General features: G+C 56.3%; 1 protein-coding gene across 1 annotated transcript; it reads right to left on the reverse strand.

Annotated features, from left to right (window-relative positions):
* Positions 1-1,356: 1,356 nt before the first annotated feature.
* On the reverse strand, positions 1,357-24,365 carry NTN3 (netrin 3). Its single transcript, XM_005425197.3, is given in 7 exon segments — positions 1,357-2,916; positions 3,164-3,238; positions 10,014-10,067; positions 11,010-11,159; positions 16,904-17,025; positions 17,027-17,078; positions 23,372-24,365. Coding segments are annotated over 7 exon segments (1,752 nt in total). The 5' UTR covers positions 24,342-24,365; the 3' UTR covers positions 1,357-2,587.
* Positions 24,366-24,574: the final 209 nt, after the last annotated feature.

Genomic DNA, 24,574 nt, shown 5'->3' on the forward strand with positions numbered 1-24,574 from the left:
CACACACCATGGGGTGGGGGTTCTGCTCTGGCATCTCTGATCTGCCCCAGCAGGACACTGAGATGCCAGCTGGGAGCCATCCTTCCTCAACAGTCCCAGATGGCAGAGGTGAAAGAAGAGGGAAGAGCTGTTGGGAGGATAAATGGAGAACTCCAATCACCAAATTCCTCAGAGTTTTAGGTGCCCCACTTCAGTGGAGGAGAAATCAGGTCCCAAAGGAAACCCTGGAGTTCCCTGCCTGAGAAGGCTGTGCCCAGTGTTTTTGGGGAACATAGACACCTTGTGCGTCTCCTTGCATGGAGAAACCACATGCTGCTGAAGCCCTGCCCTAAGAAGTAGCCATGCCTGTGGTGCTGCCCTGCTCTTTCTGGGCTGTGGCTGCTGAGAAGAGGGGTCAGAGAACCCCCACACCCCAAGGAGTGATGTTGAGGGATGATCCTGATGAAAGTCCTGTCCTTGCACTCCCAAAGGGTGTTCCACCACTGACTTCTGTGTCAGGACTCCTGCATTTGTCCAGAGAAGCTGTGGCTGTCCCATCCCTGGAAGTGTCCAAGGCCGGGTCGGATGGGGCTTGGAGCAACCTGGTCTAGTGGAAGGTGTCCCTGCCCATGGCAGGGCTTGGAAGAAGGTGACCTTTGAGGTCCTTTCCAACCCAAACCATTCTGTGACTGTTGAGTGCATGGGGTTGGAATGAGCCTGAGCCAAGGGCAAGTCTGGTGAAAGCAGCCATGGGAGGAAGAGGAGAACTGGGTGGCCCAACTACATCAAGAGCCATCTCATGGCAGAGGCCAATAGTCTGTGACAATCTAACAAGAGGAGCCAGGGATGGGAGAGTCCCCTCAGCTCAGAGAGGAGGAAAGAGGGTCTCTGTAGGGAGGGGAATAATATCAGCTCATCCAAGCCCACATGGTCCCACCTACCCATTACCCCTCAGCTTCTGGCCTCCCCACACCTCTGCCCATGCCCTTTGTAGGCACCCAAGTACCCATGGGACCTGAACAATGGCACTGCAGGCCTTCCACAGCTCTGCAATGTCACTTCCAGCACCTCCAGCAGCTTCACCAGTGCACCTGCATGTCCACACAGACATCCCCAGGGCCTAGATCCTCACTCCCCAAATTCCCTTGTCCTGAAACCCAACAGTGCTCCACTAGTCTCTTCAGCTGGAAGCTCCAGCACCACCCTGGGATGCTGAAGCCCAGAAGCACCAGCCTGGCATGGGGAGTCACACAAGCTGCCGCGGGCTGGAAAGGGTAAAGTTTCACGGAAGACCATTAGGCTACAACCCCTCACTGAGCCATTCAATAAGCAAGACAAGGTTTGTGTGGAAAGGAATATCTATTGTCAGAGCACCTATTATTTCTATTTGTATTTATTAAGCCAAGACCGCTACAATCTCAACATGGGAAGATACTGGTGTCTGTTTAACCAGAGACTAATACATGGTGAAGAAGATATAAAAGCCTAGAGGTGGGTCAATGAAAATTCTTTCTTCCTGTCACCTCTGCCTTGTGCATCTCCGTGGACAACCTCGGCCAATTCTTCCCAGGAGAGCACGCAGTCTGGCCAGCTCTGAAGATGCACACCAAGGCACATGGTCACTTGGTGTCTCAACAGAAACAGGAGGAATTATGTCAGTTGGTACCAGGTGAGAATACAGGCACATAGACCTGGGTGGATGGATGATGGCTCCAGTCAGGCTGGCCAGTCCAGCGCAGGTTCAGATGGAGCAGGTGGACATGGGAGGGGAAAATGGTGTGTCCAGGTCTTTCTCACTGGGTTGTCTGGACTAGGCACCAGGACAGTGGCAACCAGGGGTTGCCAGGTCTGTTCCTTTCTCCCTGGTGGACACAGTCCTGCCTGGTAGTGGCCACCAGCACACTGCCAGGGCTTGGCTTCTCCCTATGGCACTGCAGCACAGCACAGGTCCTGCCCCAGCCAGCAGCACTGGTCTATGTGAGCCCAAGGTCACTGGGGAATCAGGCCTTGTAAAAGTTCATTTGTCCTTCCTGATGGAGGTCCTGGGGCTGGACACTCTGCAGCACTGAACAGTTTCCACTCAGCCTGCCCGCACATCAGAATGAGGGACAGAAGACTCTGACCTCCTGTTCCTCCTGGGCAGGAAGAAAGGCAGAGAGGTCTGGCAGCAGCACATTTTCAGAGTGAGGAAGAATCATACCCTGGATGCTGGAGAAGGGAGAGCTGTCAACTGAGATATCAGCACTGGGCAGAAGACAACTGTGTTAAAGGGAATACAAAAGCCTTGAAAATGAGCTCCAGAATGCCTGGAGCAGGGCACCAATCCCCTTCAAGCTCCTTCAGGTGACAGGCACCCACAGGAACTTGCTCCACTTTGCTCCTCATTAAAGGTTTGTCATTACTGCATTGTTTTTAATACACACTTAGAGAGAAGGACTGACACGCACACCCACCCGTGCACACGCACACAACAGGAAACCATTGCCAAAATATACACTATAGACAAAGAGTCCATTCACACTATGGATATGTACAGAGTCTGTGGTGCAGTCTGGCAGTGCCCAGCTGGGCTGGGGCTGGCAGGGGGGACAGGGTGGGTGCAAACCCCTCAGGGCTTCACACACTTGCCCTTCTTCTCCCGCCGCTGCAGTTTCCGAAGGCGCCGTGTCCAGGCATCCCGCCACTGGATCACCAGGCTGTTCTTGTCGGCCATCAGTCCGGGCCGGTCAGTGGAGTTCTCGCTGATCCCCATCACCAAGTACTTCTTGCTGATCTGGATCTTGGGGCACTTGCAGGACAGGTCTTTCAGGTGGATCCACAAAAAGTTGTCACCGCGCTTGACCCGCTCGTCACGGCACTTGTAGACAGAGAGGATGTTGATGGTGAACTTGGCCCAGTTGGCCACTGTCTCCATCTCAAGGATGTTCACCTGGACCACTGAGGGTAGAAAGGGAGAGGCACAGTGATGAAGGATGCTTTGCCTTGCTCCCCAAAGGAAGGTTGGGAATGGGAACTGCCCTTCCCCAGCAGCCCCAACTGCCTCATCCATTGCAACTCTGGGGACCTCTCTCCATAGGGAGTGTCTCCCACCCCCTGGATGCTTTCTTCTGCTCCACCCATGGCCAGCCCTCATCTGCCTCTGGGCCAAAGCCCAGGGTGGCTCAGGGAAGTTGGAGGTCCTTACCATAGTCCTTCTTGCAGTACTTCTTCATGTTAATCTTGTAGTTGCCCTTGGCTGGTTTGCAGTAGGAGTCACAGTCTGCAGCAGAAGAACAGTGGGTTGAGCACTGAGGGGCCTGGGGGGACTCATCCCACCAGGGGAAGAGGGAGGGTGGTGGAGGGGACAGCAGCAAGACCCAGCCTGGCAGAAGGTGGTGGGTCCTCGACTCCTCCTGAGCCAGGCCCTGAGCACTGCTGGGGACAGGGGTCTGTTGAGTCCAGCTGCTCCCCTGGCACCTCACAGGAGCTGGGGGCTCAAGGACCAGCATGAATGGCTGATACCACATCAGCTGGGAAGAGGAACCAAGTGACCTTGCGTGCATTGAGCAGACTCTGTCACTTGTGGCAATGGTGTCCTGCAGGATAAGTCGGCACAGGGGTAGTGGAGGAATCCTGGGGGCTCCTTCCAGACACAGAAAGGGATGGATGGGAAGTATGTAGGTGAGGTGAGAGTGGCCTCCGTGGAGGGCTGGCAGGGGCCATGGCCAAGGAGAGTCAACAGAACAGCTGTGACCCTGCAGTCCTGGGGGATGTGGGAAAAGAGGATTTGGCACCAGTCCCACAGTCAGCCGCACAGGGGACACATCCACAGGCAGGTGTGACACCGGACCAAGGGGGTCCTGATCTTCAGAGTGATTCAGCTCTCAGGGGCCAGAGTGGTGGGAAGCACCCTCAGGGGACAGCCCCTCCAGGGACCTGTGCCTTGTAGGTTCCCACAAGCGAGGAAGGGGACTCAGGCTGTGGGAAGGACTGGGTGCTGTGGGCTCTGGGATGGGGCTGTGGGGTATCCCAGAGAACACAGCAGGCTGAGGCTGTAGCACATCCCAGGGGAGGCCATAGGGTCCAGGCTGAGACTGTAGCACAGCAGTGGTGAGGGAAGCTCTGCCACATCACTCCTGTGCCCAGGCATCCCCTGCTCAGGCTGCTCCAGAGGGCTGGGGAGGCCACCAGGCTGTCCTCCACTACCCTGCTGTCCCCCAAGGCTCCTGTCCTCCAGGAAGCTTTTTCCTGTGCATTTCTAAAGCCTCTAGATTTGCATCTCAAGCAGAGGGAGGGCAGGGAATGCCTCTTTCCTTCTCCCCAAAGCCTTTGATCCCCACAATTGCCTGAAGCAGCCCTGCTCTCCTTCTTTCTTTACCCTGCCATCTTCCTTTGAACATCTCAATTTGTCTCTTTCCAAATGGCATGTTTTTTTCTGAGCCCGTCTTTCTTCTTTTCTCTGCCTTTTGCAGGTTCTCCCTCTGGTTTGGCCCCACGTCCCAGGACAGAGTCAGCAGCCTCTAATGTTGTCTTTGTTTGCAGGTTGCCACAGTGATCACTGGGGATGGAGGCAAAGCTCTGGGGGAAGATAGGGAATAACAGAACCCTGTGCCAAGGGGAGGAGGAGAAATGAGGAAAGAAAGAAGCCCAGGAGCACAAACTCACCCTGGGCTCTGCTGTTCTCTCTGTCCAGGTCCTTTTTATCTGGGACTTCATGCCACCTGTTCCAAATTTGTCAGTGATAGAAGCAGTGCAGCATGAAGCCAGTTCTTGGCAGAGGAGGATGAGCTCTGATTCTCAGTTCAGCCCCCCCATGCTGCCCCTCTCTCTGCCTGGGCTGGCAGAGCTGCCTTGGCCCTGCTGCCTCCCCTGAAGCAGCCGAGGTGGCTGCAGAGGGGGCTCAGAGCCTCTCCATACAGGGGGGTGGCTGCTGCGTGTGCTGGAGTGCTTGGCGAATGCACTCACCCACTGCATCCCTGGGATGTGCTACAGCCTCAGCCTGCTGTCTTCTCTGGGATACCCCACAGCCCCATCCCAGAGCCCACAGCACCCCTGAGCCAGGCCCCAGCCCCACACACTGCTCTGCCCTCTCCTGCTCCATGAAGGGACTCGAGGCACAGCCTCCCACGCCCGTCAGGACAGGAGCCCCTTTCCTCCCCAGCCAAGGGCACAGAACCCATCCTGCCCCTGGCAGCAGCTGCCACAGGCCTGCCCATGGACACGAGGGGGACACGGCCTGGGCTGGGTGATGGGTGCTGGGCTGGGGGGCTGTGGGGTGATGTGGGGTGGGAGGAGGCTGTGGGGCAGCCTCAGCCAACCTGCAGCTCCTTCCCTTGGCAATGGGGATGAAAGAAAAGCAGAAAGAAATCCCATAACTGCCCTGGGCTCCTGCTCATGATTAACAACATAACACTGTGATTCAAAGGAGCTAGAAAATGGTTTTGGGAATTAACAATTTAGGATTAGTTTAGGGATTTTTTAAACCACGGCTTTGTGCTGTGGAGGAACATTCCTCAAATGTAAAATTAATTCCTGCTCCCCTTATCTAAGAAACTTGGGAAGAAAAATATGTCCAAATAACTGGAAACATTTCTGTCCCTTGGCCCTGAGCACATGGCCTCCTCCATCACTGGGTGTCGGGCAGACATGGCTGCTGTGGCTGGAAAGGGGCAAGGGATGTCAGGGCAGAAGGATTCTGGCTGTACCTCCCCAGACTGCCTCTCCCTGAGCATCCTGTCCTGTTCCTGCAGGGTTTTGCCGTGGGGGGGGCTCTGCTCAGGAGCCACCCAGCCCCGATCACACCCCAGCGATGGAGCATGGCTCCCTCCTGCCTGGGATGCTGTGTGCCCGATGGGGCTGCTCCACAGACAGGCCCTGAGAGCCCATGGCTTTACATCCCGCAGGGCGGTGGGGAGAAGAGCTGCTTTGGCTGCCTTTCTGCTGTGTCTGTGCAGCTGGATTGGGCAGCCAAGCCCCACAGAAGGGATGGGGGTCAGCAGAGACCTGGCACAGCCCATGGCGTGAAAGTGCACCCACAAACCCTGAAATGCTTCTGCATCTCCAGGATATGCTACAGCCCCATCCCTGGCACTGCTGCATGTCCAGGACAAGTTACAGAGCAATCTCTGAGACTGAGACATCGCTGGGATGTATTACAGCCCCATCCCTGACACTGCTGCACCCCTGGGATTCACCACAGCCCCATCCCAAGCACAAATGTGTCCTTGGGACACGCTACAGCCCCAGCTCTAACACTGCTGCATCCCTGGGAGATGCTACAGGTGCAGAGTGGGAGGAGGCAGCCGAGAACCAGAGCCACTGGCCTGGTGTGGGCATTCCCCATCCCTGTGGGGAGTGCATGTGGGAGAGGTGGCAGGTTTGCACATCTGGTTTACTTCTCCTCTCCTTGAAAAAAAGGAATATTTTGTTTTAAGAGAGATGTAACTTAATCAGGTGCTATGGCTGCAAATCTTTTACTGCTTACTTTGAATTCCCTTAAAGCCTTGTTTTGCACTCCATGAGTTTTGTTAATTCTGCTAATGGGGAACGTGGATTTTATTTTTTTTACACTAAGTGGAAAATATTTTAAGATAATAATAATAAAAAATATGAGAAGTGGACCGAGGAGGTTTCATCACTAAGCCAGTCAGTTGTTCAGGCACAGACCTCAAAGCTGGACCTCAAAGGCTTTGGAAGATTGGAAAGGCAGGAGAAAGCTGGGAAAAGTGAGGCAGAAGATGGCAATGTCAGTGAAAAGCCTGGACACACCCGGGGACTGAACCCCAGCATGGAGGAAGATGGGGAGAGGGCGGGAAGCCCAGCACCTGAGCATGGCAGCCCTGAACAATGTCCTCCTGTTCCTGCAGCCAGCACCTGCTCCAGAGGCAGGGCGGGAGCTGGGCAAATGGGGGGAGAAGGGGCTTGGAGGCTGCCTGAGGTGCTGAGGCCCCTTGGGGAGTGCCTGCTCAGGGACAGCTGGGGGCTCCTGAGGCAGAGGGATGTAGGCAGAGGGGCACCAGGGAGCAGGCAGGGTGTGGGTAGAACTGGCAGCCCTGCTTGCAGGACAAGCACACGAGGTGCAGGTAACCCCGACAGCGCAGCCAGGGCAGCATCACCCCCATCTCTGATCCCCCCAGCCAAGGGAGCAGAGGATCCCCACTGGGTCCCCTGATCCTCCAGGGCACCAGCTCTGGGCAGAGGCAGCTACATTGCATTATGGATATTTGAGCTAGAAGCCAGAAATCTTAAACCAACAAACCCACAGATAAACTGGAGGCAGTCTGAGGCAGACCCGCTCTGCTAAAACAGAGCAAACAACCCAGCTCTCTGCCAGTGCTGTTATTGTGCAGCTGAACAGCTCAGACATCATTGTGAGGCTGCTCCTATTTATAAAGCACTGGAGGGGAGTCACCTTGATTAACTCTGCTCCACGCTGCACTCTCTGTTGGCAATAAACCAGTCAAATCTCTCATTCCATCCCCCCTTTTCTTCCTTTTCCCAAAGCCTGATGTTCTCAGCTCTCTCCTCGCAGCCAGCAGGGTGGGCAGGGCAGCCAGCAGCAGAGGTGGTGCTGCTTTGCCCTGTCCCATGCAGCTTCCCCCAGCATCTTCCCATGGGGCAGGATGTGCACTCCAGGTCTCATCACTGCCCCTCTGCCACAGTGAGGAGTGAAACCTCTGCCAGATCCAGGCAGGGCTGCTCCTCACTGAAAACACCCTCTCTTTTCCAGAGCCTCTAGGGGCAGGGCTGTGAGGGCTCAGCAGTGGGGTGCCAGGCTGTGCAGAGCTCCCAGGCTCTGTGCTACTCCTTGGGGTCCATGTGTGCTAAGCCAGCACCGCTCTGCAAGGCGCTGCAGGTTCCTCCTTGTGCATCTCCCCTCTCCATCCCCATCCACACACTTTACTCCTGCCAGAGGAACACAGTATCATTAAGGTTGGAAAAGGCCTGCAAGACGATCGAGTCCAACCTTGAACCAAATACCACCATGCCCATGAAACCACATTGCAAAGGGACACATCTACTTGCTTTTTGAACACTCTCAGGGATTGTGACTCCACCACTGGCCTAGGTAGCCTGGTTCACTGCCTGACAACCCTTGCAGAGAAGAAATTTTCCCTGATGTCCAACCTGAATCCCCCCTGGCACAGCTTGAGGCTGTTTTGTCTCGTTCTATGACTTGTTCCCTAGGAGCAGAGCCTGACCTCCCCCTGGCTGCCCCCTCCTCTCAGGGAGTTGTAGGGAGAGAAGAGGTCCCCTCTGAGCCTCCTTTTCTCCAACCTGTGCCACTTCATCTCCTTCAGCAATTCCTCATCAGACTTGTGCTCCAGGCTCTTCCCAAGCTCCTTTCCCTTCTCTAGACATGCTCCAGCCCCTCAGTGTCTGCCTTGTTGTGAGGGGACAAAAATTCCATCTCTTCAACGCACCTCGTCCCTGGCTCTCTCCTGCAGCCAGCGAGTTCATGCATGGGGCCATCCTTGAAAACGTTCCCAGAGGGCTGGAGAGCACATCCCAGGCACACAGCAGCCTGGGAAGAGGCTGTTGGCATTTTCCACTGCCAAGGCAAGGTGGCCTTGGTAAGGAGAGCTGGGGAGATGGATACAAACAGAACACTGGCTCTCCAAGAAAGGAGTAGGCTTCCTTGGGATAGATGTACCCCAAACGGGCACAGGGAAGTTGCTCACTAAATATGGGTGTGGGGAACTGGAGAGGCCCTGCTGTCTTCACAGGAGGGTGTGCCATGGGATGGAGAGGAGGCTTGTTTGGGATGTGTATTCCAACACAGTGGAATGCAGGGGCAGACCGGGCTCTTGGGGACAGCAGGAAGAGGGGTGGCCCAAGGAGGGAAGGGGCTGCTTCTTTCCCAGGTTTTCCCCCTCCACCTGGCTTGAAATCCCTACAGGGGATAGACCTGGGATGGCTGGGAACAGCCCCACTGCAGTGCTGAGGGAACTGCAGAAGGAAGAGGAGGGGAAGGAGGAAGGCCCTGCTACAGCCCTCTTTACCCTGCTGGGTGCATCCTGCAGCACTGGAGGGCTCAGCATGGTGGCACTGGATCCAGGGGCTGGCACAGCCCTGCTTGGTGCCACTGAGAAGTGCCATGACACGGTGGGAGCTCAGAGCACTTGGGTGGGACCTTGGTCCCTGGCCAGGCTGGAAGAAGGACCCTAATCCATCAGCACAGGGAGCATCCATGCACCCACCCAGCAGTGTCCAGCCCCAGTCAAGCCTCTGCAGAGGCAGAAGAGAACCTGCAGCTTGTACTGAGATGCCAACCCTCCCACTCCAGTCTGGGGAACCAGGGCAGCTCTTGAGGAGCTCCAAGGACCATGGCAGCAATGCCTCCCTAGCCTGTGCAAGGCCTGCAGTCTGTCAATGGAGCTGTCACCTCCCTCTGGGTGACCACAGCAGTGACACTGGTCCCTCCATGGTCCAATTACCCATGATCCCATCACCCTGTGCAGCCAGGACAAGCAGCCCATACCCAGACCCTTCTCTCCTCCAGACCTGGACGACGTGAGCACCATGTCACCCACGTCCAGGGGAGACCTGGCAGGCTGTGCCCCAGCACAGGGGCCCTGGAGCCTGCCTGAGACCAACCAGACCCGCCGTGCCCCAGCACCTCCCAGAGAGCTGGGTTCGTGCAGAGGCCAGGGACACTCAGGAGAAACGTCTTGCACTGGTGCTGATAAAAGGAGGTCAAGCAAAGCCAGCCCCAGGCACCCACTGGTGCCATGTGCCACAATCCCTGCCTTAACCTGCCGAGGGATGGCGAGGCCCCAGTGGGCTGCATCCCTGCTCTCCTCCTTGGAGGCAATGGAGAAAGCCTTTCCTGAAAAAGTCCATCAGTCTTAGTCAGTTCCTTTCCAGAAATGCACAAGATTTTAAATCTCAGTCACATCTTTCATCAAAATTTTTTACCAATTTTTTTTGCCAAATAGTTTGGTAGAGCTTAGCCCTCCCCCGTGCTGTGCCAGGGAGAGGGAAGGTGGGATCTGCCCCCAGGTCTCTGGGTAGGACTGAGGCCATGGACTCGGCCAGGGACATGGAGCACTCACCTGCAGGTGCCTCTGTGCTGGTGACCAGGGAGGTGGGGTTGATGGCAGGAATCTCTGGAAAAGAAAGGGAGAGGTATCTTAAGGATGAGATCCCCAGCCCTGGGGGTGACAACTGGGCAAAAGCACTCTGAAAATGGGCCACAAGGAGATTTTGTTGGTCACAAATGAGAGATGATGGCATGAATCTGACCTGACCATTGCAGACTATTGAATAGACCTGGAGATGCACAAACTGAGCTCAGTAAATCGAGCCAGGCTGCAATTCTGCAATCCCCAAAGGCCCTAGGTAGTTGTGTGGGGATGTGTGCTCCAGGGATGGATGCTTCCCGAGAGCTCAGCTCACCTGAACTGAGTTTGGACATCAGACAGGTGCTTGGCTGATCTCAGCATGCCTCAGGCTGCCCAGTGCAGGGATAAATGTGGGAAAAGATAACACTTTCTCAGGACTCTTGGCAGCAAAACCTGGGGAAATTTTTTTCCTAAACTCAAATTTGGGGAAGGCCAGATAGAGAGGAGCCAGCTCCACCAGTCACCTGCACAGCCACTGCTCCAGCAGCCCAGCAAAAGCTGCATGGTCGGACATTGTTCTTCTGCCATTTGGGTCAAATTCAAACCCACTGTGACAATAAAACAGTTTTACGCTGACCACAGGCTCTGGCCTTGCCCCAAAAGTGACCACACTCAGGGCTCAGCTGGGTGAGAAGAGCATGTGCTGTACCAAGCAGAGACCCAGCAGAGCTGTTTCACCACCTGGAAGCACTGACCCAAGGGGTTACCCAGAGCCTCCTGCGCTGGGGCAGGTGAAGCCCAGGTCACCCTAGGAAGGGATCAGAGAGCCCTACATGAGCACCTCCTGGAGAACACCCATAAGGACAGTCAGCCTCTTGTCTGGGCCTCCCACCCACCACAAACCATCCAAGGGGAGTGGGGGGCCAAGGAGCATCCCCTGGGGCCCGTGAGGGTCCCTGAGTGCAGGGCGAGGCGTGGGGCACTCACTGATGCAGGGGGCCACGGGCGAGCGGCTCTGCTGGTAGCCCTTGGCGCAGCGGTTGCAGGTGAGGCCGGTGACGCCGTCCTTGCACGGGCACTGCCCCGTGGTCTGGTTGCAGGTCTTGCCGGCCGCACCAACGGGGTGGCAGTCACAGGCTGGGTGGGAGAGAGAGAAATGGTTATGTGAGAGGGGAGGCACAACACAAACCCCAAACTGGAGCCAAGGTGCAGTCCCAGAGCGGTGAAGAGGAGGGAGACCATTCCAGAGCACCACTGGGAATCAGCTGCTGGGGCTGGCACAGCACAGAACCAGGTGGACCCATGGGTCTGGACCAACTGTGGCCCCACATGTGCTGTGAGCAGCACAGGCAGGAGGGTGAGTGGACAAAGGCATTGGCCAGGGTATGGCCTTGCTGACAGGGATGCTCAGGAGGAACATCTGGAGCCTCTGCAATTCCCACAGGTGCCTGCAGCCACCAGCTCTCATTTAAGATCTCATCTAACTCCAGGGAGATGTTCCTATTGCAGCAGTAAAAACCATTTTCTCCACTTGCTCCCCTACCTCTGAGCTTTTCAGTCCACAGAGCTGAACCAACACTGGGTTTTTACACAAACCACAAACCCTGTCTTGATTTTAGAATGAAGCAGGTTTTCTCAATGTTTCCCAAGCTCATAAGCCTCAATGCCCCTCCTGACTCCTGGAGACTCTGGGCAAAGGATGACCCCACACCTTTCTACCACAGTCTCTCTAGGGACAAGCCACACCTGAGGTGGGTGAAAGTTGTCTTTGCTCTCAGAAGAATGCTCCACCATGTCACACTGGATGATGGACCCACTGAGGGTTGTCTACATGGAGGGATGTGGGAAGGAGATGCTTGCTCAGAGGAGGACCTTCCCATCTGCTTGCCTGGAGCTGGGCTGGCAATGAGCTGGAGAGGTTTTCTTGGCCTCCATCAGTGTAAAAGTTGAACGTGATTTCAAAGCAAAACAAAAACATCTCCCCCACCCACCCCCACAGCCCCCTGATGTTACCGTTTCCCTAATTTTCACCAGATGGGACTGGTGGGAGTACCATGGCACTTGAGCCCTCCTCCTGCACAGCCAGAAACCAGAGCGAGCAGCCTCTAATGGGGACCAGATGCTCCATCCTTATCAGATCTTGGCTAGGACTAGAAGCGGACATCTTTCTGACAGGGATATTTTGGGGGCTCAGCTGTGATAACAAATGGCAGCGATCAAGGGAGTCTTGGCATGACACAGGGCTGGTGGAAACACAGGGCCTTTCTTGGGCCCCAGTGGTCTGTTCCTGGTGTAAAGTTTATGGACAGACATAACCCTCAGCCCAGTCAGGATCCAGTTCATCTAAGCTGATCTCTCTGCATGCGGTGGAAGGTGGATTTCAGTGACGCCGGATGTTCTACCCAGATCAGTAAGGCAGCTTTGCTCATCTTAAGTGCACAACCAATCAGTGTCATCAGGGTATGAGCTTGGTCTCTGCCAGACCAATCTCTGCCCACTTGCCCTACCACAGTGGGATTTCCCACAGTCCCACAAAAATACACTGTTCCCTCCCGTTCCCACGGGATGAGCGTCCCAGGCGAGAGCGCTGTCCCTGACAGGTCCCGCCTTGCAGCACGGTCCATCCCAGCACTGCGGCTTTAGCATCTCTGTCCGTCCTCATCCCAACAAAACCTGTGGAGGGGGCTGGCTCAGGGAGCCTATCCCAGCCCCAGGGAAGGCCAGGCCGGGGGCACAGTGCAGCTCTGCACTGCTGCCCACACACTGGGCCCTGCTGCTCCCAGCCTCTGGCTGCCAGGATCTGGCCCACAGAGCCTGAATGGTGGATTAAGTCACTAGCTTGGAGCTTAACTCATCAAACTCTGCTTGCCAGAAAGCATGTCTTGCACCTCATTTTGAGGGTATTTTTGCATCTTGAGGCTTAGCTGCTACTGCTTCACCAGTTTTCATTGGAGAAAGGCTCACAGTTTACAGCTTTGTTTAAATTACTGGGATTAATGCGCAGCCATCCTTTATTTGACTTTTCAATTAGCACCATTGAATTAATCCTGAAGGTTGCTCTGCCTTTTCCATCCTCCCAGCTTTTCTATCCCACAGGGTCCAGCAGTGATGCTGGCAGTGGAGGGAAGCACTCCTCGCTCACTGGCCAGTGGCTGAGGGCTCTGCTCATTCAGACACAACCTGCAGTTGGTATTTCTGGGCCTATTTCAAGGATGCTGCATCCCAGCAGAGGCAAACCATGGTCGAAGAGTTATTTAGTAACACATGCTGGGGTTTGCTTAAATAAGATGTAGTAGTTCCTGGCCTCTGCATTAGTGATTTGCCTCCTGAATATTAAATGAGCCATCTGCAGCCTGGTCTAGTGGAAGGTGTCCCTGCCTGTGGCAGAGGATTGGAACCAGATGATCTTCAAGGTCCCTTCCAACCCAAAGCAGTCTGTGATTCCATGAGCACCTGCCTTCATTGCGACTCTCAGCCTCTGCCCTGGGCCAGTGCTGTGGTAGGTGCACAAACCTTTGTTTAAATCCACAGCACACTGTTCCCATACCCCTGCTCCATGCCTGCTCCAAACATCCACTGAGAGGATCCTTGCCTTGCCTTTTTCCTGCAGGAGTGTAGATACCTGAGCTGCAGGTATGGGACACATCTTTGGAAAAAACAAGTCCAAATTGTCTTGTCACACCTCTCTGTATTTATATGCCTCTCTGGGAGCAGCAGCTCTCCATTGCCAGCACCTGGGACCTTGCTCCTCCTTTCAGGAGCTCCCAGTCCCAGCAGATCCACCTCTATATAAGGGAGGGGTGGAAATGCTTTCTGCTTTACTGAAGGAGGGGCGGCCAAAGAAGCAGAAGCATCAGAGATTTTATTATTAACTCTGTTCTCCGAGGGAGAACCAGGAACTGGCTCCCCAGACCCAGGGTACCACCTTTGCTGCCAGATCCTCCTCAACATATGCACCATGGCAGGGTTTGGCCCTGTGCACACGTTCATCTGGCTCGGCTGAGCTTTGCAGCACTTCCCAACCACAGCAAACCCTGCCAGCCCTCCGGAAGCAGCATCCCCCAGCCAGCCTGGCAGAGCCCTGCCCGTGGCTTGGCACAGGGACAGAGGTTTGTCTGAGGGGACACCTGTCCCACTCCTCTGCTCCTCTGCAGCCCAGGCACTGCTGGCTGCCATTTCTCCTGTGCTGCAGCATTTGCACTCACACCATCCCATCAAATCCTGGGCATCCTGGGATGCTTTGCCCATCCTGTCCCCTCCAGAGGAGCCACCCTGGATCAGAGATACTTTCCATCACTGTAATGCTGCACAATTACTGCCCTGTGAGGGTGGCGGAGCAAGACTTGCACTGACAAATGGTGGGCACATGCAGGTGGGAGCAGCCAGGCCCCCTCTGCCTCCCCCATTCCCTGCAAGGAGAGGACTTGAGCCATAGCCAGGTGGGAAACACTGCAACCTGCAGCTGTCCTGCTCCCACAAACCATGCTATATTCAGTAAGCCTCCCTGGTCCCAGCCATATCCAGCTTGCTTTTATAGGTTTTGGCATTTTTTCTATTATTGCTCTTTGGTAAGCGCTCTCTTTCCCATCTGGAGCAGAAACTGAGCCCCTCAATGCCCAGGGAAGTGGTGCTGGGGGCCCTGGAGAGGGGAATGCCTGCAGGGCGTCCACTTTGCTTGGTATTGTATCAGTTTTGGAGCAAAAATAGAAGGAGCTGGTCAGAGAATTACAGAATATCCCAAGCTAGAAGGGACCAAATATGATCATTGAATCCAACTCCCAGCCCTGCACAGACCCCCCAACAATCCCACCCTGGGCATCCCTGGCAGCGCTGTCCAAGCTCTCCTGGAGCTCTGGCAGCCTCGGGGCTGTGCCCATTCCCTGGGGAGCCTGGGCAGTGCCAGCACCCTCTGGGGAAGAACCTTTCCTGATATCCAACCTAAACCTCCCTAACCCAAAGAAAAGCAGAAACTGTTCCTTGGGGAGGGCTGGGACGTGAGGAGCTGCCTCAGGAGATGAAGGGTGAGGTGGAGGCAGCACAGCCACCCTGGTGCCTCTCAAGTGTTGGGGGAGAGCTGGGGCTGCCTGCCAGCCCTCAGCACGTGACAGAATCCTCATGGAAAAGAGAATTTCGCTGCAGCTGCCCCAGTTTGGTGGTGCTGCAGCAGGAGCTAGGGGCTGCTGCCATCCATCCCTGGCCTCAGCAGAGCCAGGATGCCTCCCGGGAATGGGACACAATCTGGGATGCTGTGCCATAGACCATCAGGATACATGCCTTGTCCTGCCTCCTCCTCCTCCTCTCTCCCAGTGTCTCCCCTGTGTCACCCTGAGGATGCTGGCCCCTGGCACAGCTTGGGACCTGGCTGACACCTGACACAATTTTCATCAGTGGTGTGCTGCCAGGGGCTGCCATGCCCACAGCCATAGCTGTGGCATGGCTTGGCCAAGGCCATGGGGTGGAACAGCTTGTGGTCCCTGGGAACCCGGGCTGTGAGGGGGATGTGTCAAGTCAGCTGCTTGGGTTGTTGAAAATGATTAGCTCAGTTTGCTAATGAGCTGGCTGCAGGTAGGGCTCCTCCTGCCAGTGCCCTCTCAGCCCTGCTCCCGCTGTGACACCGCATGAACGTGGGAAGTTTCTCCCTTCACTCCATCCTCTCAAGCATTCCTGGCAGTAGCAAGGATGAGAACAGGCACTGGCACATATCAGGCAATGGAGGGCTTTCCTTTATTATATCCCAGCCTGAATGAGCCAGACCTCCAACACCACTAATGCACCTGACAGGGGAGCCCCAAAAGTCAAATCCTTCAATTCAGGTCTATGCCCACAACGTCAGTGGTCCAAAACCAGCACCAGTAAATCCTGAAGGCCCTACATGAACACACAAGCATCGTGTTCTTGCAGAAGGGAAGGAGCCTGGTGCCCACGTGGTGCAGAATGCATTGGAGAGAGATCTGAGAGGGACACTGTGCTCCCTTCCAGGAGGGACTCACAATCAAAGGCAGAAAAACAGGGATCAGGGATGAGTTCTCAGCCTCTGAACAGCCATGGCTGACTTCCTGCCCATCTGATGTTCAAGTCTGGATCTCAACAGTCCTTAGGGACAGGCAGGGTGATTTCTTATCTCAAATTCTTTGGTGAAACTATTGTTTTGAAAAGGCTCCATAGACAGGCTGAGCAGGCAGAGGGAAGAGGAACCAGACAGGCTTGGCCAGGAGTTAAGAGGAGGGAGAGGAGAGGTACAGGTCCCATGATGTTTGGCACAGGCTAGGGACCTTGAGAGGTCAAGCTGCAGTTTGATGGCTTGGAGCCAGTGTGGCTCCTGGCCAGCTCAAGGCCAGTTACCAGGAGCCACAGTGCTCAGCATCTCCCCAAAAACAGACCCCAAGAGTCATCCCACAGCTGAAAAACACAATGTGGGGTCCAGCCCCACGGCCCACGTGGGAGATGTGAGCTTCACCAGCATCCCAAGCCCTCCAGAGCAGGGAACCCATGCTCCAAGAATGTCTATATCCTAGACAACATCCATATCAGAGACAGGTTTCCAGCACTTTTAGTCATGTCTGCTTCAGCACCTCCCCAGCATCTCTCCAAACACTGACCAATGGAGATAGTAACTGCAAACACACCAGAACCCTCCCAGGCTCCTGGCAACCTGCTCTCTCCCTTCCAGTGATCCTCCTCCACCTCGAGTTGGTGCTGAGCTCAAAGTGCTATCCCTGCCTGGTGCCCTTGGGGTGGTACAGGAGATCGGGGTGCTGGTGGCTGGAGCTGACCTGCAGCTGTCAAAGCGAGCAGAAGGAGATCCCAAGGATGGGAAGGGAGAGCAAGGAGACTCAGAGAGATCCTGTCACTCATGTGCCCCCAGGGAGCCCCCAGCTTACCCTTGCAGGCCTTGCGGTCGGTGATGGCCTTGCTGAGGTCACGGTAGAAGCCCTCCTTGCAGTAGTGGCAGTGCCTGCCCGCCGCGTTGTGCCGGCAGGTGGGGCACACGCCGGCGCTCTTTGAACAGCTCCATGTTGAAGCGGCAGCGCCGCGCGTGCAGGTTGCAGTTGCAGGCTGTGGGGGAAGGGGAGATGGTGAGGGCTGAAGGTGAGATTCAGGACCCTCTGGGTGGGCTGCAGCTGCCCTGGTGTTCCCCACTGCAGGGGGGTTGTGCTGGGACTGGGATGGACACAGCACAGCACAGCTTGTCCCAGCGTGCCGTCCAGATGTGCAGCACCTCCGCCCTGTGGGGCTGGTGCCGTGAGGTCAGGGCAGAGGAGGAAGGACATGTGTTGGAGGAACTGGCACCACTCGGCTGAAGGGAAGCAAGTGTGGGATGGAGGGCTGCAGCTAGGAGGTTTGGTAGTGCCATCTGAGCACTTGCAGCCCCATGGTCCCCTCTGCCCCTTCCCTGGCAGCTGCTCTGGTGACAGAGCCCACCCAGCCTTCCAGCAGGACCACCCACCTCATGCCAGGCTGTGTGACAGCCCTCCCCTCCAGCTGAGCCCCCAACTCTTTATATTTATGGCTCTATCTTGTGTGCATGAGCAACACGCACAGAGAAACCCACACAGCAGCCCCTGTGTGCTCACATCCCTGTGTGTGCATGCACAAACATGCACGAGCACACGTGCACACAAATATACCCACAAACATATGTGCACGCAGACATGCACCAAAACCCCCCAAAGATGTACACGTGCCCACAGGCAGGCACACACAGATGTGCACAGAAACATCTGCACACCCTTACATGTGTATGCAGAAATTAGCCCCGGGAAGCACACAGCCCTCCCGGCTGGTTCCATGTGTGTGAGATAAAAAGGCAAAGCACTGCCTATTCCAACTTAACACTCTTGCAAAAAGATAATGGGAACAAGATTTCCTTCGGCAAAACGTGGCGCCCTGCTCCCCCAGCCCCGGCCCCCTCCCCGTGCTGGTAAATTGAGGTTGGGTGAGAGCTTTTCCAGGCGTACTGTGAAATTCATTAACGTGTCGGCCCAGATTTAACTGCCTGGCCTGGCCTGTGTGAAGTTGCCTCCCCGCAGCCAGCGGAGCTTCACCCGCACAGATCAAACACCGCCTGGCCTGCCCCGGCGCTCTGGCCACGGGCACACTGCAGGGAGAAAGAGCAAGCCCCAGCTGTAACAAAGAGGTTTTGGAGGCTTGAGTTGAGCAGAAGGTTAGTGCCAGCACACTCAAACCTCGGCTGCCCCCAGAGCTCCCCTGAGTTATGAGATTAGTGAGAAATCACATGGCAGGCATCAAAATAACACCCAGTGTGGCTGTAGTGCCTGTTCCTTTTGAGCTATTTTCTTTTTCCCTGGTGACAGTGGAAAATAGGGATTTTTAAGGAAATTCTGGGTTGTGGTGTGTAGAGGGAAAGCAGCAAATACCGCCCAAGGCCCCAGGTAGCACAGGATGCTGCTGAACTGAGGATGTTGACATTCAAACAGGCTTTGCCAGGGCTGGAAGAGACACAGTGAAGTATCCTGACAGCCAGGGTGCCCTTGCAGGCTCCAGATAACAGGACAGGGACAAGACAAGGTGGTTTTTGCTACAGAACTGTGGCAAAGGAGCACGTTTTGGGAGGAGAGGAGCCTTGTTTTCCCCTTGCAGCAGTGAAAGGCAGGTGGGGTCATCCCAAAAGGCAGTTCTGTGTCCCTCTTGGAATGCCCCCAGCACCCTCTGGGGAAGGAGAAAGACTGGCAGCCCAGAGGGGAGGCGATGGGCAGTGGAGGAGAACTCTTGGGTAAATGATTTGCTGCCCTTGGTGCAGGTCCCTCTCTGCCTCCAGTTTAATTGGTGACAGAGTAACTGGCGGGCCCTTCTCCTGGCATCATTGACCCTGGCACATCCTGACCTACCCCAGAACATTTCCCTCAGAACATGCTGCAGACCCTCTGATCATCCCAGGAGCTGGGTTTGGGGGAGAAGCCTCCCCTGGTGGCCCAGCATCATTCCCTCTCCTTCAGGCAGTGGTGCTGCCCGCTCTGGGCCGGTGTCGGCAGCTGCCAAGCCGGGATTCCAGAGCCAACAGGGGAACCTGGCTGAGCCCGGTTCCCCCGGGTTGGGTGGCTGTCCCCACTCAGGGACAGGGCCACACCAGCACGCATGGCAATCCCCTCACGCCCTGGCGCAGCCATCCAGAGCTAATCGGGGCAGACAGGTCCCCCCTTACCCAGCTAAATACTCTCACTGTTCCTCAGTACTGAGGCACTTGTAAGCTCTGTCTGTCTCCCGTTAATCACTAATTAAAGGCTTGAATGTTCCCTGCTGTTTGGGGTATTAATAAGAATTTAATTGCACAGTTTGGGGCTAATTACCTGGTAGCTCGCTTCCGCCCTTGTACAGTATGCCCAATTAAACAATCATATGATCAATTAAACAATCACAAGATCTAATAATTTGCAATAATAGACTAATTAAACGTTGACACCTTGCAATGGAGCAATCTTTTGTCTCCTTTTTGATGATGTTTGAACCCCTTCCCAGGCCCTGGCCACCCTAAAACCTCTCCTCCTCCTCCAGGGTGCTGCAGATGTAGGAGCCTGGAATGACAGCACGAGGGGCTTTGGGACAGAGACCCTGGCAGGGGACAGGCAGCACCATGCACCGAGGCACACGTGGGGCAGGCGGTGGAGCCTGCAGGGCAGAAGCAAGGCTCACCGCCCCTACAAGTTCCCTGGGAATAATTAGGGAAGGCAGCCGGATCAGCGAAACCCTAGACCTGCTGCTGCTGCCAACCCGCAGCGGATTTGAGCTACGCCCCTGCTTTGGCTGGAAGAGAGCCTGGCTGGGACACAGGGCAGGATGAGGCTGCACCTCCCGGTTCCATGGCAGCCAAGAGCAGAACAGCCCCTTTCCTCTCATCCACACTGTCCCTCTGTCCTGGGGAAGGTGTCGGGGGAGAAGGGCTCACTCCGCTCCTGCCAAGAAGCAGCAGCAGAAGCAGGAGAAGCCCCCAAGGGGCTGCGCGGGACAAGGCCGAGGCACTCCAGCCCCATCCCGGGAGGAGCAGGAGTCACGATGGTCAGACAAGTGTAAATCTCCTCTGCCGGCCTGGCTGCCTTCCCCTGCTCTCCAGATCCGCTGTGACTTGAAGCGGGGGGGTGTCCACACAGGGGTGGCAGGGCCATGCTGCCCACTTGCCCACCTCCCAAAGCCAATCGCCCTCCCCCTGCGCCCCCCAGGAAAGGAGCGTGGCTGGTGCTGCTGGGAACTCGCTCGTTTCCAGCACGTCTACTGGGGAGCAGGTGCAGAGAACCCTGTCAGGGGAACTCCCAGTGGGAGGGAAAATGTACAGGAAGGGGCACAGGGCACAAGGGAATTACATGTCATCCTCCAAATCCCACCACCGCTCCCGGGATTGGTGCTTTCAGGCACCGACATCCCGGGTGGAACACCACATCCCCCCCCCCCAGAGCAGCCTGCGAGGTTTTCCCAGGAGAGCGCCACCCCTTCCCCGCCGAGGCCCCGGATCAAAGCGAGCCCCGGGCATTATCCTGGTGCTCCGGAGAGTGCTCCTGCCGCGGCGGCCACAAAGGGAACAAGGGCTCCCGCATCACCAGCGAGTGCATCAATTACTTCCAGTGACTGCCTCGTGCTAATCCGCTCCCCCTCCTTCCCCGGGCCGGGGGTTTGGGGGCCGGGCTGCCCCCAGCAGCTCGCGGGTGCAGGCTGAAAGCGGCACCAGTGGAGGTGTGAGTCTGCAAAGATAAAGATGGGGTGTCCCCAGGATTCTGGCAATCCTGCTCCTGCCAGCCCCTCTGCCGGGATTATCCTTCACACAGCCTCTCCCAGGCTAAAAGCTGGGGGGAAACATTGGTGGGGACACGGCCCTCTTCCCTGCCCTGGACACACAGAGCATCCCAGTACTGGCAAGGCGAGCTGCCTGCGGTTCATGCAGCCCCCGGGGTGTGCCAGGAGAGCCTCCCGTGCCCGCGGGCGATGATCTCCAGCCGCCAGGCACGGGGCCGGGCGCTCTGCGGCACAAAGCTGGCGCGGCGCCGTCTGGCCAAGCCCGCAGCTTGGCAAATCCACTGTCACTGTCCTGGCTGCGACAGCCCCCAGCCTCCCTGCTTGCCAAACTCGTGCTGACCCCCTCAACACTGCAGCACAGCGATGTCCCCACGAACCCACAGCCGCCCCACGGCAGCCGTGCAGGGCTGTGCCCTGTGCCAGCGCTCAGAGCTCAGGCAGTACTTGCCTGTGTCGCCTGCGCATTTCCCAGAGGCACAAATTCTACTGAAACAACAAATGTTTATCCTCACCTCCAGCTGAATGGACGCCTGTCCCAGCATCGTGCCATGCTGTAGGACATCAGTGTGTCCCCGTGCTGGAGCAGGCAGAGACTCCCATGCACTGGCCTGAGAAAAACCCCCATGTAGAGTGCTGGGGAGCACAGAGCCAAGAGCTGACACATCCCAACATGATCTGAAGCTGTACCAGCCCCATGGATCCATTCTCATCCCCTTTCAGGGCGCTGCGATCCCCCACCCTGCCCCTGGGCTGTCACTGAGCTGCCAAGCCCCTGCATCCACCCACTCTCCTCCTCTTCCTCCCCCCTCCCCAGCCACGTCTGACATCCACCACCACGAGCCAGCATCAGCGCTGTCTGACCGCAGGACAGAGTCCGAAACCCCACAGCCCCCAGGCTGAGCAAAGGGAACTTCCCGGGCAGTCTCTCCTTTTAATTGGTGCTAATTGCTGCGTCTGTTCGTGCTGGCTGGGGAGATGTCATTGTTGAAAGGCACAGAGGGGAAGGCTCGGGAAGCTAATCCAGCTTTCAGCCGCTAAGCCCTTCGAAGGCGGGTGATGGAGAAGCTCTTTCAGGTCCCTTCAGAGAGGGCACAAAGCCCGAGAGAGGGAAGGGAGAAAGAAGGGGAGCGAATCAACAGGAAAAAACTACTTTCACACGCGGCTCGGGGAAGGGTCTTTGTGTGCGGGGCTGTCGGGGGGGTTGAAGGGATGGCGCTGCGGCCCCGCCTCCTCTTCCCTCTCTCGTTTATCTTTTCAGCTTCATCTGCCAAAAGGGTGACGCAGCTGGGGGCTGGATGCTCAGAGCAAGGGACCCTCACCCCGCTCTGGACGAGATGGACAGAAAACCTGCAAATGCTACTCAAAAATGAGCCTCTTCTGGTTCAACCCCTTTTGTGCCAGCAGAGCCACCTCCGCTGCTATCGTGCTGCTTTACTGGAGGATGTGGCAGTGAGGCAGCTGCAGAGTGGGGGGCACAAGGGAGCAGCCAGTGGGGTTAGGTCCTCCTTGTGTCCTGGGGGTTTCCATGGGCTCACACACCTGCTGAAGGCCTCCCCTGCCTGACCTGCAGCAACCCTGGCAGGGTGACAAGTGCAGGGTTTTTTCTGAGTTCCAAAACTCATCTTTCTGAAACAAGTGGAAAAACACAAGGGCTGACACATTCCCATAGGGCATGAGGTGGCTTAAAGCATCAGCTCCAGCACTTGCTTTGAATCCACTGCCTTTTTAGCCATTCTTAGAAGAAATCTGCTGTAACGTGTATATTGAAGCGGACAGCTGGGTTCTCAACAAGACATCGATCACAAATACTAACAAGTCCTTCTGACCTCTGGCACATCCACTGAGCCTTTCAGAGGCTGATTAATGGTACAGCTCTCCCTTGTCTCCATCTTCCCGCCACCCCCTGAGACCTGGGCTCCTGTCCAGGAAGAGCAAAAGGCTGCTCCTCTCTCTCCCAGACATTCACAGGGCTCTGGCATCCCCCAGCTCCATCCCAAAGCAGGACAAAAAGCAAAATTCTCCACCAAAATCCCATAAAGATTCATGAGCAGGAGAGCCAACTAATACCCATTTGATGTTTTGGAAATGTTTCATTTTGTGACAGTATTTTTAACTTAGGAAAACCTTTGCAAGGACAGACAAGCTAGAACCACCACACAGACTGAACATGAAGGATGAAATTTCGAACTGGGAACCTCAGCCTCTGCCAGGCTTTTCTGCCTGCTCCCTGTCCCCAAGCACATCTCACAGGGAAGTGCTGAGATTGCCCCTCCAGCCCACAGACAGCTAGTTTGCTGCCCAAGGGAAAAAATCCCAGAGGGGCATCCCACACTGAGGTCTGCTGACTGGCTGGAAGACACCAGTGATTTTTGGGAGGGTTTTGGTGCTTTGGATCATAGTTGAATCACTGCATCTCTTACAGGACAACTTCAGCATAGACAAGGTAGATGGTTGAGCCTTTCCCAATCCTCCAGCACAGGGGATGCTCCCCAGCATCTCTGCACAAGCACACTCCATTGCTTTGGCTCAGCACCTATCACTTCCTACCCTGATGACCTGTTTTAGCATTTCAGCCCCAGAAAACAAAAACCTTTAAAATGCCTTACCCAAACACTCGTTGGCCTCACGGGCATTAGCGCGCTGCCAGGGCCGGTCGTAGTGGAAAGGCTTGCAGCGGTCGCACTCGGGTCCCTCTGTGTTGTGCTTGCAGTCGCACACCAGCTTCTGCTCCTTGTCCTTCACGCAGCGTGCCGCGTGCCCGTTGCACTTGCAGCGCCCGCCGACCTGCAGCTCCCCCACCGCATAGTAGTAGGGGACGGAGCCCGTGGCCCCCTCCTCCTCGCCGGCGTCCCGGCTGCTGCCCAGCTCACGGAAGAGATGCGGGCGGCTGAAAACCACGCGGATGTCGGTGGCTGTCACCCAGTCCTGGAGCACGGGGCTGCTGTCGAAGTCCTGGGCCGAGGGTCGCCCGTCGAGGGTGCTGAAGGCAATGAGCCCCCCGGTGAGCGGGTAGAGGTCAGTGAGGCCGTCGGTGCACAGGGCCTCCTGCTCGTTCTGCTTGGTGACCGTGGCTTTGCTGGGCTTGCCGTAGATCTTACGGCACTGGGAGGAGTAGTACTGGTAGGGCACCCAGGTCTTGCCATAGTCCATGGACTTGAGGATGGCGGTGGACTCGGGCCGGGGTGAGCAGAACTGGAGGCTGACATAGACCACCTCAAACTTCTTGCCGAGGGAGAGGGTGAGGGTGACGTTCTGGGGTGAGTGGTGGAGGGTTTCCGAGCGCCAGCAGGTCATGTTGGAGGCGGTGTTGAGGTCGGTCAGGTAGGTGGGCGGGTGGGCTCGGCGTGGGTCTGAGGCGTTGCAGTGCCGTGTCGGAGGCTTCCCGCACGTGCTGGAAGCTTGAACCTCCTTCCCAAAGGCAGCGTTGACAAATTCAGGGATGCAGCGTCGAGGAGCACCGCTCTCATCATAGCAAGGGTCTGGGGGCGTCTGCTGGGCCACGAAGGGGTTCACTGTCTGGGACAGGCCCAGCATGGCAGTGGTGAGGAGCAGGCGCAGGAGCTGCAGGACCTCCATCCTTCTGGGGAGAGGGAAGTGGCTCCTCCCTGAAGGAAGAAGAGCAAGAGTGTGTGGTACCAGCAGTGTCATGGCCACAGCACCACCCATATTGGGAGGGCTGGTAAGGGATGGAAAACTCCCCCATGTCTGGTCTGTCACCTCTACCCATCTTCCCACCCTGTATCCACTGATGCAGTATCCTGGGAGTGGGGCAGGGAGACAATTACTTCGTGTTGCCTCATCCACACCAA

Source organism: Geospiza fortis, unplaced genomic scaffold (assembly GCF_000277835.1).
Source record: "Geospiza fortis unplaced genomic scaffold, GeoFor_1.0 scaffold114, whole genome shotgun sequence".
Classification (NCBI taxonomy): domain Eukaryota; kingdom Metazoa; phylum Chordata; class Aves; order Passeriformes; family Thraupidae; genus Geospiza; species Geospiza fortis.